The sequence below is a fragment of the Hyaena hyaena genome, unplaced genomic scaffold (assembly GCF_003009895.1).
Source record: "Hyaena hyaena isolate Hyena2069 unplaced genomic scaffold, ASM300989v1 scaffold_369, whole genome shotgun sequence".
In the NCBI taxonomy this organism is placed as follows: Eukaryota; Metazoa; Chordata; class Mammalia; order Carnivora; family Hyaenidae; genus Hyaena; species Hyaena hyaena.
This window is the reverse complement of record NW_024081000.1, coordinates 1,145,199-1,163,019: the sequence shown is the minus strand read 5'-3', so window position 1 is coordinate 1,163,019 and position 17,821 is coordinate 1,145,199. Positions and strand designations below refer to the sequence as shown.

The following is a 17,821-nucleotide window of genomic DNA, read 5'->3' as shown; positions in this document are numbered from 1 at the left end:
AATCTTTCAAACTCTTAAAAGTGTCCAAATCTCAACTGATCTCTCGAAAAGCAGTTCTTCTATCTCTTCTGCAATTATCTAAACTCAAAGCCTCCACTATTTTTGATTTTTCTTTTCCACCTTCATATATGTGCTTATGCTATCCTCTCTTGCTGTAAAACCATTACTCAATTGCCAAATTCCATGGATGCTGCTTCCACATCATCTTCCAACAAAGCTCTTTTAAATCCTTCCTGCCTTACGTTTAGTTCAGACTGGCCTATTGCAGGTCTGTCTGGCAGTTTTCCCACCTCTGATTCCTGTATCCATTCACAGAGATGTCAAAGAAAAGCAAGGTTTTTAAACCAGGAAAAACTCGAAGTACTGTATTAAATACAAATTCTCCCACTTGGCATAGGGCCCCATTCCAGTTTGTCTCTGCCACTTCTCAACATGTCCTGTAGTTTAACCATTTGCTTTTTCCTGACCATGACTTTCATCGATCAGTCTTCATATATGTTCTCATGCTATCCCTTCTTGCTGTAAAATCATTCCCATCTCCTCCAAGGTCAATCCCAAATGCTTCCTCCTCCATGCTGCCTTTCTTTCCTGATTCCCCAGACAGTAATATTTTGATCTTCAGTGCTCTTTGTGTTTTTCATATGGCACCTATCACAGTTTGTCTTTTATTACAACTGTTTTATCTTTATGTTATTCCTTAAGTCTCCGAAGGCAAGGATAACATCTTTAGCTTCCCTGACAATGTGCGTCCCCAGGCCCCTAACTCTGCAGATGTGACCTATGGGAGTGTGCGTCTACTATTAGGTAAACCAAGTGATTTAGGGAGATACTGGGATCGATGGTCAGCACTACAGAATTTGAAATCAGTACAGCTGGGTTCTGGCTTTGACATTAACGGTGAAACTCTGGGTGAGTTACTTGGCTTGTAAAATGAGAATCCTACTACCTGATGGAGCACCCAGACAGAGAACGCTAAAGTGCTGTGTAAGTCTACAGAGAACTGAGCAACGTTGGTTATTTTCCTCACGGGAGAGCGGATGCAGTCTTGTTACTGAAATTTTGATTTGCAGAACCATCCCCACTTCGCTAACTGTGGGTGGAACCCGGGCCACCAGGTCCCACGACCCTCTTCTACTCCAAGGCCTCCAGACTGTTCTCCGCGACGCAGGTGAGGCTGCCCGACTGCGGGGGAATGGCCTGGAGCGCTTTTCTCTCGGGAGGCCTCCCTCCTACCACACACCCAGGGAAAGCCCTTCTCTTCCCCGTAACCCCGAGGACCGCGGCGCCACCGCCTACGCGAGCCGTTTGGACCCTGCCCGGCCCCCGTAGCTCCCCTTCTCCAGCAGGTGGTTCTGGTTCTCTCCCCCAACTCTGGCCGCTCACGTCACCCGCGAACCTCTACCCACGCGCCAACGCCGCAACCAACCGAGAAAATAAACAAACCCCCGCGCGCGGCGGCGGGCGCGCCTGGCCCCGCCCCCGCTCCGCCCCGCGGCTCTCACGCCGCCCCCTCCGCCGGGACTTCCCTCCCGCCCTCGGCTCGCAACCGCGCTCTCCCCGCCCCTCACCGCAGCCTGCAGCCGCGCTCCCCTCCGCGGGCCGCCCAGCTTGCCCAGCCCGGCGCCCGCTCGCGGGGCCCGTTAGTGCCCGGCGCCCACTCGCGGGGCCGCCGCACGACCCCTGCCCCGCGCGAGTCCGCCCCCGCCCCTTGACCCAGCCTAGTCCCAACGCCCAGTGCGGCCGCCCCAGGAGCCGCGGGAGCGGCGGCGGCGGCCGGGGGAGGAGGGAGAGGAGGGCCGAGCCGGCGGCCGGGGAGGCCCGGTGAGTACGCGGAGGGCGGGCCCGCCTCGCGCGGTACCGCTCCGGCCCCCCTGAGGCGGTGGTGGCGCCTCGGCAGTGCCGCTCCGTGCGCCTCAGGCTCGGCGCTTGGGGACTCGGCCTGAGGCGACGGGCCCCGCTGGCCGGAGCCGCTGGGCAGAGGGCGCGGGAGGGCCGCTCCTCGGGAAGGGCCGCGGCCCCGCCGCTCGGCGCAGGGCTCGGGGCGGACGAGAGGTACCCGCGCCTCCCCAGGCCCCGGCGCCCGGGCCGTGCCCGCGCCGCCACACACTCCGCCGGGCCCGGGCCCGGGGGCTGCCGCGGTGGCGGGGCCGCCGAGTGACAGGTGCCGTCGCCCCCTCCCCGCCGCGGGCATCGCGCTCGGTCGCCGGGAGCTCGGAAATTTCTGGAGCCACGACCGGACTCGCTGTGTTTTTCCTTTCAGGTTTGGAAGACGCTCGTCTGCCCGAGTTAGGTCTCGCCCAGCCGTGTTTCTTTCTCCGTGTACTTTGCGCGAATAAGTTTTGGAGCCTCGGTTGACAGCCTCTGGGTGAAATTTGGCTTTCGTTCGTGAATGAGGTATCGTGGATTACTTTTTGAAGAAAGTGCTCCTCCTCCTCCTCCTCCCCGCTAGCTGTTGAAAAGTGAATGAGAAGGGGTTTGAATTTTGGTGTCTTGCCGTAGTTCTTTGGAGCAGCCGTCTTTCAGAATTTTTGTCAGATCTCTAGCGTTTTGAGAGCTTAGTAGATATTGAGCAGTAACGACACAGATGACTGGTTCACTTGTCTTTTCTCTCAGCTTCTTTTAGATTTTTTTTTTACTCTTACCTCAGTCAGATTTTACGATTGAGTGGGTGCTACGGCTTTCATTGGAAGCGCTCATTAAAGATCGTTTTTCTTTTACCGAAAAGCCAGCGAGTGACTTTTTTCTACATCATTCAGTATTGTCTGTTTCTTTATGTAGTAACGGTGCTTGTGATTGTAACCTGAATCCTCAGTTTAATACATTCGACCTGCAGCTATAGGAGTATTAGAGAAACGTTATGGGAAATTGAAATCTTTTTTTTTTTTTTTAAGTTTACTTTATTTTAAGTAAACCTTACAGCCATCGGGTCGCCCAAACTCACTCGTAACCCCGGGATCAAGAGTTGTGTGCTCTACCCACGGAACCAGCCAGGCGCCCCTAATTAATGGGAGATATTCTTAATTGTCATGCATGACTGTAACAAACTTATCTATAAGCTACCAATTTAGTGGCTTCACTCTGTGGACTAAGAGCAAGAACCTGGAAATTAACCCAAAGCATATCGGAGCAAATGAAAATACACTCAGTACTTGTACTTTTTGCCGAAATTAGGTGCAGGTTGGATTAGGGAAGCAGTGCTTAGCTATGAAGAAAAAGTGGAATTTAGGACATACCCATTAAATTTTTGTGGTTTGTTTGCAGTAAGCATGTTGGGAGCAGGGTTTTGGTATGTACTTGGCAATCGTTGGTTGTGAACTTTATAAGAAGCCAAAGTGAAAGGTATTGCTTAGTGGTGTTACCTTGAACAGAATATGAAATAATACATTAAACATTTTTTCACTAGGTACTAAATCAGTAATACTCAGTGCCATTTCATCTTATGCCCAATCTGTTTTTTTACTTTATTTTTAATTTTTTTAAAGTTTACTTATTTTAAGAGAGAGAGAGCACAACTGAGGGAGAAGCAAAGAGAGGGAAAATCCTAAGCAGGCTCTGCACTATTAGTGGGGAGCCTGACCAGGGATTCGATCCCATGAACCTACAAAAGGGTTCAGATCATGACCTGAGCCTAAATTGAGTCAATCGCTCAACCTGCTGAACCATCCAAGTGCCTCTCAATCTGTTTTTTTAAATCTAAGTTATATTTCAAGGAGGCCATGCTAATTATATCTACCTCACATTAATTTCCTTTTTTTGATAGGCTAAACTGGTTGATAGTGTTAATGGGAGATGATTATAATTTTATTAAAGGAATATATTTGATTGTTCTTGATTGAGGATTTTATACAGGTGTCAGTTTTGGAGTGCCCTAATTGTGGTTCCCAGGACTGAGATAGGGCTACTGCTCCCAGTTTTCTTGACCCTACAGGGGTCACTGTCTAGAGGAATGAGATCACAGTGGCAGTAGTCCTCAGAACTTTGGGGGAAGAGCCTGAGAGTACCAACCATTTAGAAATCCTGCTGTTTACAGTTTAGGCTATTTGTTTTTAGAAAGACTTTACTTAATTAAATCCCTGGTATATCCTGATTCTTTTTAATCAACACTTTAACCAGTATGTTTCTTAAACACTTAAACCAGTATGTTTCCTGAACAAAATCGGTTTCTAATGAAATAAAATTGAACTGTTAATAATCATTGTTTATTCACATTTGCATTATGGGAATGGGGGGTTATCTGTAGTGCACTTTGCATTTTCTTTTGCTGTGCATTCTCTTTAAGACATATATTTCTTTGCATAGATAGCTGTGTGCTTAGGGAATATAAATATTTTTTAAAAATTCAGTGAAATTATCTTTTGTGTGCCTGGTCCTGTGGTTTTGTTAGGGATTGACTTTCAGAATGTTGAAATCATGATTATAGGTGGCTGGGCACAAGGGTTAACAGAGAATTTTAATGGAATCCATTCAATAACAAAAATAAATATAAAAGTAAAGAAATATTACAGAGAAGGGAATGATTACTTTGAGGAGCAGGTCAGAGAAAGCTTCATAGAGGTGTTGGCCCCTAAGCAGGATTTTGAAGAATTAATAGAATTTTTTTTATGTTTATTATTATTTTTGAGAGAGAGAGACAGAGTGCAAGCAAGGGAGGTGCAGAGAGACAGAGATACAGAATCCAAAACAAGCTCCAGTTTCTGAACTGTCAGCACAGAGCCCAGTGTGGGGCTCGAACCCACGAACTGTGAGATCAATGACCTGAGCCGAAGTCAGATGCTCAACTGTCTTAGCTACCCAGATACCCCAAGAATGAATAGAAATTAAAAAAAAATTTTTTTAATGTTTTATTTATTTCTGAGAGAGAGAGAGACAGCAACAGCGTGAGTAGGGGAGGGTCAGAGAGAGAGGGAGATACAGAATCTAAAACAGGCTCCAGGCTCTGAGCTAGCTGTCAGCACAGATCCCGACTCGGGGCTTGAACCCATGAACTGTGAGATTATGACCTGAGCCAAAGTCGGAAACTTAACCAACTGAGCCACCCAGATGCCCCAAGAATGAATAGAAGTTTTAAGTGGAAGAGAGGGAGGGCTTTTTAGGTGAAGGGAACAGAAAAAAAAGGTCTGAACAGGTAAAACTAAATGTGTGTTCGGGAATATTTAAGTTGTTTATATAGTTACAGCATCTGAGGAAAGAAAGACAGTTGCTATAGAAAACCCTAATATATGCTGTAGTATTTTATAAGTCAAATAATTGGCTTTTGAATATTGAAAATATCTTAAAATGGAGATTTCACTATAATTTGATATTGCTGTGATCTCAAGTATAGAGGAATTCATAGTTTTTACTAATAGTCTTTGAGAAATTATAGAATATTGCACTTATATGTTCCAAGCTGCCTGCATATTTACATTTGTGAACTGTTAGTGTTCTTGTGCATTTTCAACTGAAACATTTGTTTTTAAATTGTTTTTTGAATTTTCTTTTGTCTTCCTTCAACTACTTAAATTAGCGTAAGTTATTTTTATTTTTTTGTTGAGGTAAAATTGGCATATAACACATTAGGTTCAGGTGTACAGCATAATTTATATTTGCATATACAATAAAGTGATCGTTATAATAAGTCCAGTTACCTACTATATGCCACCAAACAGTTGACTCCTTTCATTCTTTTCACCCATCCCCTAAACCCCTTCCCCTCTGATAACCACCAGTCTGTTCTCTGTACCTATGAGTTTTATTTGTTCTTTTGCTTTTTAGATTTCACATATAAATGAAATCATATGGTATTTTTCTTTCTCTGATTTATTTCACTTAGTATAATACTTTCAAGGTCTATCCATGTTGTCACAATGACAAGGTTTCCTTTTATGTGGCTGAGTAATAAGTATTCCATTGTGTATATAAACCACATTTTCTTTATCCATTCAAACATCACTGGACACTTACTTAGGTTGTTTACGTATCTTGGCTATTATAAACAATGCTGCAGTGAACATAAGGATGCATATATCTTTTGAAATTAGTGTTTTCATTTTCTTTGGGTATATACTTACTAGTGGAATTTCTGGAACATGTCATAGTTCAATTTTTAATTTTTTGAAGAATCACCATACTGTTTTTTCACAGTGGCTGCATCAGTTTACATTCTCACCAACAGTACACAAAGGTTCCCTTTTCTCCACAACCTCTCCAACACTTGTTATTTCTTGTCTTTTTTTTTTTTTTTAATGTTTTATTTTTGAGAATGTGAGAGGGGATGGGCAGAGAGAGAAGAGGACAGACAGAGAATCAAAGTTGGCTGTGTTGAGAGCTCAGAGCAGAGAGCCTGATGCAGGGCTCAAACTCACAAATCCTGAAATCATGACCTGAGCCAGAGTTGGACACTTAACACTTACTGAGCCGCCAGGTACCTCTCTTGTCTTTTTTGATAATGGGCATTCTGACAGGTGTTAGATGACATCTCTATGTGGTTTTGATTTGCATTTCCCTGATAATTGGCAATGTTGAGCATTTTTTCATGTGCCCATTGGCCATTCTTCTATCTTCTTTGGAAAAGTGTCATTCAGATCCTCTGCCCATATTTTAATTGGATTTTGTTGTCACTGAGTTGTATGAGTTCTTCATATATTTGGATAGTAGCTCCTTATTAGATATCTTCTTCCATTCAGTAGGGCCTTTTTGTTTTGATAATGGTTTCCTTTGCTGTGCAAAAGCTTTTTGTAATCCCATGTGTTTATTTTTGCTTTGTTGCCATTGCCTTTGGAGTCAGATCCAAAACAAATACTGCCAAGGGTAATGTCAAAGAGTTTACTGCCCATGTCTTTTTGTAGGGGTCTTACGGTTTATGGTCTCACATTTAGGTCTTCCCATTTTGATTTAATATTTTGTGTGGTATAAGATAGTAATCCATGTAAGATAGTGGTTCTGTTTCATTCTGTTGCATGTGGCTGTCCAGTTTTTCCAGCACCATTTATTAAAGAGACTGTCATTATTGTGTATTCTTCCTCCTTGAGTAAATTAATTAATCATGTTTGTGTGGGTTTTCTGGGCTCTATTCTGTTGGTCTGTGTGTCTGTTTTATGCCAGTACTATACTGTTTCGATTACTGTAGCTTTGTAATATAGTTTGAAATCAGAAGAATGATATTTCTAGCTTTGTTCTTTCTCAAGATTGCTTTTGCTATTTGGGGTCTCTTGTGGTTCCATACAGATTTTAGAGTTATTCATTCTCGTTGTGTGAAAAATGCCATTGTAGTTTTGATATGGATTGTATTGAACCTGTAGATTGCTTTGATGGGCATTATAACAATATTAATTTTTCTAGTCCATGAGCACAAAATATCTTTCCATTTATTTGGGTCCTCTTCAATTTCTTTCATCAGTGTGTTATAGGTTTTTTTTTGTTTTGTTTTGTTTTTTTGAGACAGAGCTTGAGGCCTGGAGGGGCAGAGGGAGAGGGAGACACAGAATCTGAAGCAGATAGATTTTGTATATACAAAATAATCATTAGGTTTTTGGACTAAAAACCTGATTTGTATAGTATTTTAGTAATAGGTAAATGGCTATTTAATTTACAGCACTAGCCACCATATTTATAGACTGACCAGTGTTGGCAGCTTACAGGGTATCTAGCATATATTTTTTGCATTGTGTATCTTAATTATGTCCATATCACTTACGGGTATATAGACATCTGAACATTTGAGTATTTGGATTTTAAAGACCATATGAGACAGAAAGAAAAGGGAAATAGTTGGGGGAAGGAGAAGAGCTCTATTTCAATCTATTTATCCTAATATCTCTTAGCTGTGACTATAGATGCAGATGCAGAAGTTTAGGACACAAGACTGAAGTAGTATTCTGAAGTAGTCTTAACCCTAGCCATTCGCTGAAATAGTGTCTTTATTTTTATTATTTTTTTTTAATGTTTGTTTATTTTTGAGAGAATGAGAGAGAGACAGAGCCTGAGCAGGGGAGGAGCAGAGAGAGAGGGAGACACAGAATTCAAAGCAGGCTCTAAGCTCTGAGCTGTCAGCACAGAGCCCATCGTGGGGCTCAAACCCATGAACTGTGAGGTCATGACCTGAGCCGAAGTTGGATGCTTAACTGACTGAGCCATCAACGTGCCCCTGAATTAGTGTCTTTAAAAATGCCTGATATTTTCATGGTCTGCCTGTTTGTGCCCTGTTCTCTTCAAGGTTTACAAAAAAAAAAAAAAAAAAGTTTCAAATGAATCCCTGGATTGTATAACATAACTATCTTTTTGCAACTTCTGAAAAGGTTGTTAGTGAAGGTGATGTTCTTCAAAGTGTGTAGTCAGTCTTTGATAGCTGCTATAATTTGTCTTCTGCATCACTAACACGAGGGACCAGGGGCATCTCAGTGTCAATCTGACCTGTAGTTGCCCTTTCTAAGTTTTGACACAGGGCAGAAAAAAATCAATATTGCATTGAATATCTTATATCTACCATTTTGAATTTGGTGTAGATGACCATTTTCCCTTTTCAAAATGAATTTTTTTCTTATAGAGAAATATGGTCATTATAGAATATTTAGGGAACTAGTGAACACTGTAGAAAAGACAGTAAGCATAATGAGTAGTCCCATGCATTTCCTTCTTTTTGGCATGTATGGAAATAATATTAATATTTACAAATTGGGGATTATTTTTATATTTTTATTTCCTTCTTTCATTTAAAATTTACATTTCCCCTCTCCACTTCTGAAGTACTAGTTAGTGTACCCTTTGACATGGTGCATAGATTTTTTTCTTGGCTATTGAGGTAGATGTGTTAGCTCTTACCTTTTTTTTTTTTTTCTTTTAATGTTTATTTTTGAGAGAGAGGGAGAGAGCTGGGGAGGGCAGACAGAGAGACCCACATACACAGAATCCAAAGCAGGCTTCAGGCTCTGAGCTGTCTGCACAGAGCCTGGTGTGGGGCTTTAACTCATGAACCATGAGATCATGACCTGAGCTGAAGTCAGACCCTTAACTGACTGAGCCACCCAGGTGCCTCATTTTTTTTTTTTTTAATAAGTACAACATGTAGCACAGGTGATCCAGCCCTTCCAGTTGTCCCATTTCCTTACCCCCTTAGCTGCTATGTATAGTGCAAGTGGCTGCCACTATTCTGTTCTCCTGTTTTATATCCCTGCCTCTGACCAAACAAGGGATCATTATCAGTAAGCATTTCTCTCTTTCCATCTATCCTTTCTTAAGTTAAAAAAAATAATTTAACACATGGTTGCTGAGGTATAGCACAGGTAGCTGCCTCCTCAGAAAAAAATTTTTTTGTCTTTTCTCTGTTTTTCAATTAGCACTATCCTAATGATTTCTTTTCACTTTGTCATTCTTTTATTATTTCTTGACATTTATTCAGGAATCATTTGTTATTTGTCTGCTGTGTGCCCATTGTTTAAGACATAGTCCTTACTGTGATTCTTGGGTCTCAGGTAAATGGCTGTTTCCCTTCTGCCAGGTGTTAGGTATAATCTTCAGGTGTTGGACTCTCTTCAGTGGCTGACTGCTCACCACTACTTCTCAGTGCCTAAAACCTCTTTCCTTTCATAGATGAAAGCCTTAGCTTTGAGAAGGGCTAGATGTTGTTTCATAACACTTTCTGCAATGGAGTCAGACAAGCTCAGCCGAATTTTAAATAGCTTGTGCCAGTTCTGTGCCTTTTAGGACCTGGAGACATGCTTTAGTTAACAGTCATAGTAAGAACACCAGTAGATGTTTGTATTTGAGTGCTTCTGCTATACTGGCTACTGTTCTGAGCTCTTCACATATATTATTTAATCTTTACAACAACCCAGGGAGCTATGCAGTCTCAATCCTCATTTCACAGATGAGGAAACAGAGGTGAGGTGGACTGCTCAGGAGCTCTCAGAAAGCAGCAAGTTCACCAGGTTTGACTAGGCCTTCTTGCTCCAGGTCAGCACTAATAAGGTAGTGCTTTTCTGCCATTTGACTTCTGAAGTACAAACATAAAAGACCAGAGCATCTCATTGCCCCCAAACTGGGAGGAGAACTACAGCGTCTTTAAAGAGCTGGGTGGAAAAAAGGTGTTACATTTTCTTTTTCTTTTTTTTTTTTTAAATGTTTTATTTATTTCTAGGAGAGAGAGAGAGACAGCATGAACAGGGGAGGGTCAGCAAGAGAGGGAGTCACAGACTGAAACAGGCTCCAGGCTCCGAGCTGGCAGTCCGCACAGAGCCCGACGCGGGGCTCGAACCCACGAACCGCGATATCATGACCTAAGCGAAAGTGGGACGCTTAACCGACTAAGCCACCCAGGCACCCCTGTTACATTTTCTTTATAGTATTTGATTAGGATAAGTAACACAAAATATAAAGTATTGAGAGATGTTAAATGTTGAATTTTTATAATACTTCAAAATCTTTTCGGGGTTTCTAATGAGAAAATTGTGCTTGTTTCCATGAACATAAATTTTTAAACAACAGGCTTATTCATGAAATAAGAATATACAAGTGGGTATTATACGTAAGTGATGAATCACTGAATTCTACCCTTGAAACCAATTTTACCATATATATTAACTGCCTAGAATTTAAATAAAAACTTGAAATCAGAAAAAATATATATACAATTTCTGATCCAGACTTTTAGATGTTACTTTCGTCATATTGAGTTCTCATTGAAATTTTATTTAGCTGAGTTGGTAATTAAAAAAAACTTTTTTGTTGTCTAACTATTCAGTAATTTATAACAGTTGAAATGTTTTTAGAGAATTTAAAAGCTTTTCTCATAGAAAATGTAATAAAGAATTTTTTGTGATAAAATGAAAGAAGCTCAATTGGGCTATTTTTTTAATGTTTTATTTATTTCTGAGAGAGAGAGAGAGAGAGACAGCATGAACAGGGAGGGTCAGAGAAAGAGGGAGATACAGAATCTGAAACAGGCCCCAGGCTCTGAGCTAGCTGTCAGCACAGAGCCTGACGCGGGGCTCGAACCCATGAACCGTAAGATCTTGACTCGAGCCAAAGTTGGATGCTTAACCAACTGAGCCACCAAGGCGCCCCTCAATTGGACTTTCTAACTACAAATGTTTAAAATGACAAAGCTCTTTTCAGAAAGTGTACGCATTGTTTGAGCAGTCACCTTGCAGCTAGATTTATGCCATTAAAAAGGCATATCACCAGCAAGTGGGAGGAAATACTCACCACTTTGAACGTAGAGCTTTCAGGTCATTATTTGGAACCTTGCGCACTAGGAGACTCTGTGCTCTGCCCCTCCTGACCGCAGCCGCTGCTCCCTGTATTGCACAGCTTGCATTTGGGGCATCTACAACACAAACTCTTCCAATCGTTCCTTGGGCCTGCCTACCCTGATGGGCAGTGGTACCTTCTACACTTGTCTGAGGAAGTAGATTTCCTGGGGCTCATGTACTGCCCTCTTCACAGTTGACAAATAACTGCAGAGCAGCAAGTGCAGGTGCTGCCCTCTGGGGAGCACCAGAAGAGGCTCCCTGCGTCTGGTGGTGATGTACCCAGTGTCTCTGAATTCTCCATTGTTTTCTTAGATGCCCCAAGGACTGAGGGAAAACTATATTTGAGGATACATTGGTCAGGTAGCTCTGCCCTGTGCCACAGAAAGAAACTTTCTGTGAGCTTTGTGGAGATGTTTTTTTTTTTAATATTTTTTAAAGTTTATTAATTTTGAGAGAGTGAGAGCAAGAGAGAGTAAGAAGGGGAAGAACAGAGCGAGGGAGAGAGAGAGAATCCTAAGCAGGCTCCCACTGTCAGCACACAGCCTGATGCAGGGCTCAAACTCACAACTGTGAGATCATTACCTGAGCTGAAATCAAGAGGCAAAATCTTAACCAACAGAGCCACCCAGGTGCCCTGAGATGTTATAGATAGACAATTGTGAACATTTAGCTCATGCAGAACAATCTAAATGTGAAATTCATGGTTTTGATATCAGTCCTAGAATGGAAAAGAAATTTGTGTAAGACATCATTCACGGTAAGGCCAGATTATGCTGTACTAACAACCTGAAAATTTCAGCATCTTAAAGCAGCAAAGTTGCTTTCTTGCTTAAGCTACATATCCGTTACAGGTTGTAAGGAGATTTTATTCATTGTAATTTTGGATTCCATCGGACTTGACTGAGGGAGACTTCCACAGTCACAGAAGCAGGAACCACGTTATGGCTTTTAAAGCTTTTATAGCTTATATTTCACTGGCCAAAGTAAATGACACGGTCATGCCTCCCGTTCAGTAGGAGAGTGGTATGTAATTCTCCTTCAGGGAGGGGCAATAAGTATTTGTGAATGGCTAACACATGCAATTTATAGTCCCAGCAGTTAACATTAAATGTAATAATAGTTGTTGAACAACTGTGCGGGAGTTGAAGCAGATGATGAAGGAGTTGATGACCAACTGTGCAGATGTTGAAGTTGAAGCAGAATTAATACTTTCCATAGTGTTTTTGAGTCTTGAACTTCTTTTTCATTTTGTAATATAGTATATTCTCCCTTGTAGTAACTTAATTCTTATGCTTGCAGCAAAGATTTAAGCCTAAAAATATGTCATAATTTATCAATGTGATGCCCTCTCTGTATGTCATGGTATTTATTTAATCTTGCTTTGCATATTTTTGAGCATAGGAGAAATAAATCTTAATATGGTTTTATAATAAAAATACTCTAACAAGTACTAGATGGCATCTTCAAATACCAGCTCTTATTTTGTTTTATTTTTTTTTAATGTTTATTTATTTTTTGAGAGCAAGAGTGAGAGAGAGCACGAGCAGGGGAGGAGCAGAGAGAAAGGGTAAAACAGAATCTGAAGCAGTCTCCAGGCTCTGCGCTGTCAGCACAGAGCTCATTGTGGGGCTCGAACCCACAGACTGTGAGATCATGACCTGAAGTCAGGTGCTGAACCGATTGAGCTACTCAGGCGCCCCTCAGCTCTTATTTTTATTTCTGTTCATTGTTTCACAAAAAATTGAAAGCTTTCCAAATAATTTTCTGGATTCTTAGGTTAAGATGGAAATTTGAATGCATGCGTCTCATTTTTGTTCCCTCATGAAAACATACAAGATATAGTGTGTGGTTAGCTTTCAAAATGGACCTCAGTGATTCTCACTTCTAGTATTTGTATTTTTGCATACACTGAATAGGGGGGAACCTGTGGAAACAATAGGATATTTTGGAAATGACAGTAGCTGGTTTGTATATGAGTATTGTGGCTCCAGATAGATGTATTAAAACTATAAAGACAGGCATATGAATAACACAAAAATTAGGATAATAATAATCTCTGGACAGAGTGAGTTAGGATGCTTTTGGGGAGAGGCACAGGGTGAGTTAACATTCTGTTAATCTTAGTGCGGGGTACGTGGAATGTTCATTTATTTAAAAAATTTTTTATTCTGGGGCGCCCGGGTGGCGTAGTTGGTTAAGCGTCCGACTTTCGCTCGGGTCATGATCTCGCGGTTCGTGGGTTCGAGCCCCGCGTCGGGCTCTGTGCTGACTGCCAGCTCAGAGCCTGGAGCCGGTTTCAGTCTGTGACTCCCTCTCTCTCTGACCCTCCCCTGCTCACGCTGTCTCTCTCTCTCTCCTAGAGATAAATAAAACATTAAAAAAAAAAAATTTTTATTCAGTTGTTGTGTACCTAATACCTTTCAAAATAAAAATGAACAAATTTCTGAATTTCACAGTCTGTTAAGAAAACATGTTTCTTTTTGGGGCACCTGGGTGACTCAGTCAATTGAGGGCCAGCTTCAGCTCGGGTCATGATCTTGTGGTTTGTGGGTTTCAGCCCGGCATTGGGCTCTCTGCTAACAGCTCAGAGCCTGGAGCCTGCTTCAGATTCTGGATCTCCCTCTATCTCTCTCTCTGCCCCTCCCCTGTGTGTGCTGTCTCAATAAACATTAAAAAAAAAAATACGGGTTTTTTTTTAATTGAAAGAATATAAAGACTTATAGAATTTTCTAGTAGTTATGGGGCTTCTTTGAACTTGCAGAGCAAGGTTCAGCAAACCTAGGTTCAAGTTGTGACTCTGCCAATAACTTGCAGAATAACCTTAGGCAAGTCACTTAACCAGTCTAAGCACCAGTTGCCTCCTCTGTAAAACTAAATGATTTGGGTAAGATATTACTGCAGGACCTTTAATGTCCCAAGTGTATAGGTGTACTCAAGGTATGCTGAAACTAGTGAACAAGAAGATAATGTGGAAGGTGATTTTAAAAAGTTTCTTTTGGTTCTCTGTTTTGCTGTCAGTTATGTGACTTGGTAGCAGTCTCCAGAATCAAATTTAAAGTAGTATTTTGTGGATGATAAGAGTGTTCTTCCTTTTCTACTCCTTTTTTCCTGTCTTGGAAGTGGAGATTAACATGTAGTTGGATTGAGGGTCTCTGCAGTGTAAAAAACATTCTAACTTCATTGTAAACCATGTTGGTTTAGCATGCTTTCTGTAAATATATATATATATATATATTACAGCAGTACACTTAAAAGAGAAGAAAATCATGAATTTTTACAAACCATAGATGGAAAACTGAATACATTTTATTGGTGGTAGTCTTGGAATAGTTGTGAAATCTCATATCTTTTTCTATTTCCTATTGTACAGTTGTATATTGCTTACTTAGAAAATAATAATATTGGCAGTAGGACTATGGGTATGAATCCAAATATTACTAAATCCAAGGGCTCCTGGATGGCTCAGTTGTTTGAGCCTCCAACTCAGTCTCAGCTCGGGTCTTGATCTCAGGGCCATGAGTTCAAGACTGGTGCTGACCACTGCATTGGGCTCCACACTGGGTGTGAGGCCTACTTTAAAAAAAACCAAAAAACAAATTATTACTAAATCCAGCATCAGGAGAAGTGTGTGTGTGTGTGTGTGTGTGTGTATGTGTGTTTATGTGATGTTCTAGAATCTAGAACAGATTTTACTGAACATGTTTACTCATCTGCCTCCTCTTCTCCTTCCCTACAGGAATTATTCTTGACAGAAATATTTTAAAATAGAAATCGTTACAATGGCTTCAGCAGTACTTAGTTCTGTTCCCACTACTGCTTCTCGTTTTGCTCTATTGCAAGTAGATAGTGGCAGTGGTTCTGATTCTGAGCCTGGAAAAGGCAAAGGCCGGAATACTGGAAAGTCTCAAGCAAGCAAATCAACTACGAATGAGAAAAAGAGAGAAAAAAGAAGAAAAAAGAAGGAACAGCAACAGAGTGAAGCAAATGAGGTAACAGTTATAACTATTTGTGTCTGCTCTCCCAGTAGACTGTGAGCAGAAGTCCAAACCAAGGGGTCAGTGAGGACCGGACTCTCTCTGAGACTCTGAGTAGAGCCCTTCCTAGGCTCTTCTAACTTCTGTGTCTGCATCATTCAGTCTTTGCCTCTGCTGTGACTTGGTGTCCTTTGTGTGTCTCTGTCTTCACCTCTTCTAATAGGGACAACAGTCACATTGGTTTAGGACCCATTCTCATTCAGTGAAACTATATCATAAGTTATCTTGATTATGTCTGCAAGATCTTATTTTCTAAATAAGATCACATTCATGGACACCCAAGGGTTTTAGGCCTACGACATATCTGTTAGGGGATTACAATTCAACCCATAATAACTTCTTAATGGTTTTCTCTCTTGTTTCAACTACTACATCTCACATAATGATGATATGACTGTTATTGAGACTGGTTTAGCCAGTCAAGTTTTAGTTCATCATGTTACTTTGTGGACTAGGCCCTATATTTTTAAGGACTAACAAAGTAGTTACTAGAGTTGTTAAGCTACCTTGTGTCACTGTTTAAACTTTTAAATTTGTAAGCCATTGAACTTTAATCTTTTTGAACCCTATTGTTTTGCTTTTTTAAAAAATGAAGAAAAATGAACTATAGTTGACATACAGTGTCATGTGTATATATTTTTATGTTATTATAAGAAAGGGATTGTTTTAAGTACTCTGCATCTGTTGACACATTTAATAACAGCACAATAACCCTGTAATAATCAGTAATGACCAGGTATCATTATCCCCATTTAAAAATTTTTTCTATATTTGACTGTAGTTGACACATAACGTTACATTAGTTTCAGGTGTACAATATAGTGATTCAACAAGTTTATCCATTATGCTGTGCTCACCACAAGTCATGCAATGCCATATTAGTTTCAGGTGTACAACGTAGTGAAAAGTACACTTGTTACCTTGTTTTTCACTCCTGTAAACTTCTTCCTTAAGTAAAGCAGAAGCATTAAAATGATGGTATAATAGAATACAGTCCATTTTCACTTACTGTTTCATTTAGAAACCCACCAATATTATCTATATGCTGGTGAAGTTATTATTTTACAAAGATTAAGAAAAGCACAATTAGTGACTCTGAGCATAATGAATGGAATAATTTTTAGAAGTATAAGAATATTATTGATTTCTTAACAAAAAAATCATTAGTATTCTAGGATTGGTAGATTGAATTTAATGTTTTTTGTTCATTTGTTTCATAGCTCAGGAATCTTGCTTTTAAGAAAATTCCCCAGAAATCCTCCCATGCCATTTGTAATGCTCACCATGAGCTTTCATTACCAAACCCAGTGCAGAAGGATTCACGAGAAGAGAATTGGCAAGAGTGGAGGCAAAGAGATGAACAGGTACAGCTAAGTAAATCAGACTACTTTGCTTTGTATTTTGATGAATGTATGCATTTTTATTTAATTATTTTAAAAGTTTGTTTATTTTGAGAGAGAAAGAGAGAGTGTGTGGGGGAGGGGCAGAGACAGAAAGAGAGAGAATCTCAAGCAGGCTCCATTCTTTTTTTTTTTTTTTTTTTTACAAATAGTTTATTGTCAAATTAGTTTCCACATAACACTCAGTGCTCATCCCCAAAGTGCCCTCCTCCATGCCAATCCCCCCCTCCCCCCCACATCCATCAGTCCTCAGTTTTTGTCAGCATTCAAGAGTCTCTCATGGTTTGCCTCTCTCCCTTTCCCCCACCATTTCCGCCCTTCTTCTCCCCCTTGTTCCTCCGTCAAGTTCCTCCTAATCCTCCTATACGTGCAAACATGTGATATTTGTCCTTCTCTGCCTGACTTATTTCGCTCAGCATAACACCCTCAAGGTCCATCCAGGTTGCTACACATGGCCAGATTTCATTCTTTCTCATTGCCATGTAGTATTCCATGGTGTAGATAAACCACATCTTCTTGATCCATTCATCTGTTGATGGACACTTAGGCTCTTTCCATGTTTTAGCTATTGTGGAGAGTGCTGCTATGAACATTGGGGTACATGTGCTCCTATGCATCAGCATTTCTGGATCCCTTGGGTCAATTCCTAGCAGTGCTATTGCTGGGTCCTAGGGGAGTTCTATTGTTAGTTTCCTTAGGAACCTCCACACTGTTTTCCAGAGGGGCTGTACCAGTTTACATTCCCACCAACAGTGTAGGAGGGTGCCCGTTTCTCCACATCCTCGCCAGCATCTAGAGTTCTCTGATTGGCTCATTTTAGCCACTCTGACTGGCGTGAGGTGGTATCTCAGTGTGGTTTTGATTTGTATTTCCCTGATGAGGAGGGATGCTGAGCATCGTTTCATGTGTCTGTTGGCCATCTGGATGTCCTCTTTGGAGAAGTGTCTGTTCATGTCTTCTGCCCATTTCTTCACTGGGTTGTTTGTTTTTCGGGCGTGTAGTTTGGTGAGTTCCTTATAGATTCTGGATATTAACCCTTTATCTGATATGTCATTTGCAACTATCTTTTCCCATTCCGTTGGTTGCCTATTAATTTTCTGGGTTGTTTCCTTGGCTGTGCAGAAGCTTTTAATCTTTATGAGGTCCCAACAGTTTATTT

At 41.0% G+C, this 17,821-nt stretch overlaps 1 protein-coding gene across 1 annotated transcript in view; it reads left to right on the top strand.

The window, feature by feature from the left end:
• The first annotated feature begins 1,630 nt into the window (after positions 1-1,630).
• GKAP1 (G kinase anchoring protein 1) overlaps positions 1,631-17,821 on the top strand; it is an 83,858-nt gene continuing 67,667 nt past the window's right edge. Inside the window, exons 1-4 of the mRNA XM_039250414.1 lie at positions 1,631-1,821; positions 2,261-2,394; positions 14,965-15,217; positions 16,483-16,626. Coding sequence (XP_039106345.1) covers positions 15,008-15,217; positions 16,483-16,626 — 354 coding nt within the window. The 5' untranslated portion in view covers positions 1,631-1,821; positions 2,261-2,394; positions 14,965-15,007. The remainder of the gene's footprint in view (positions 1,822-2,260; positions 2,395-14,964; positions 15,218-16,482; positions 16,627-17,821) is intronic.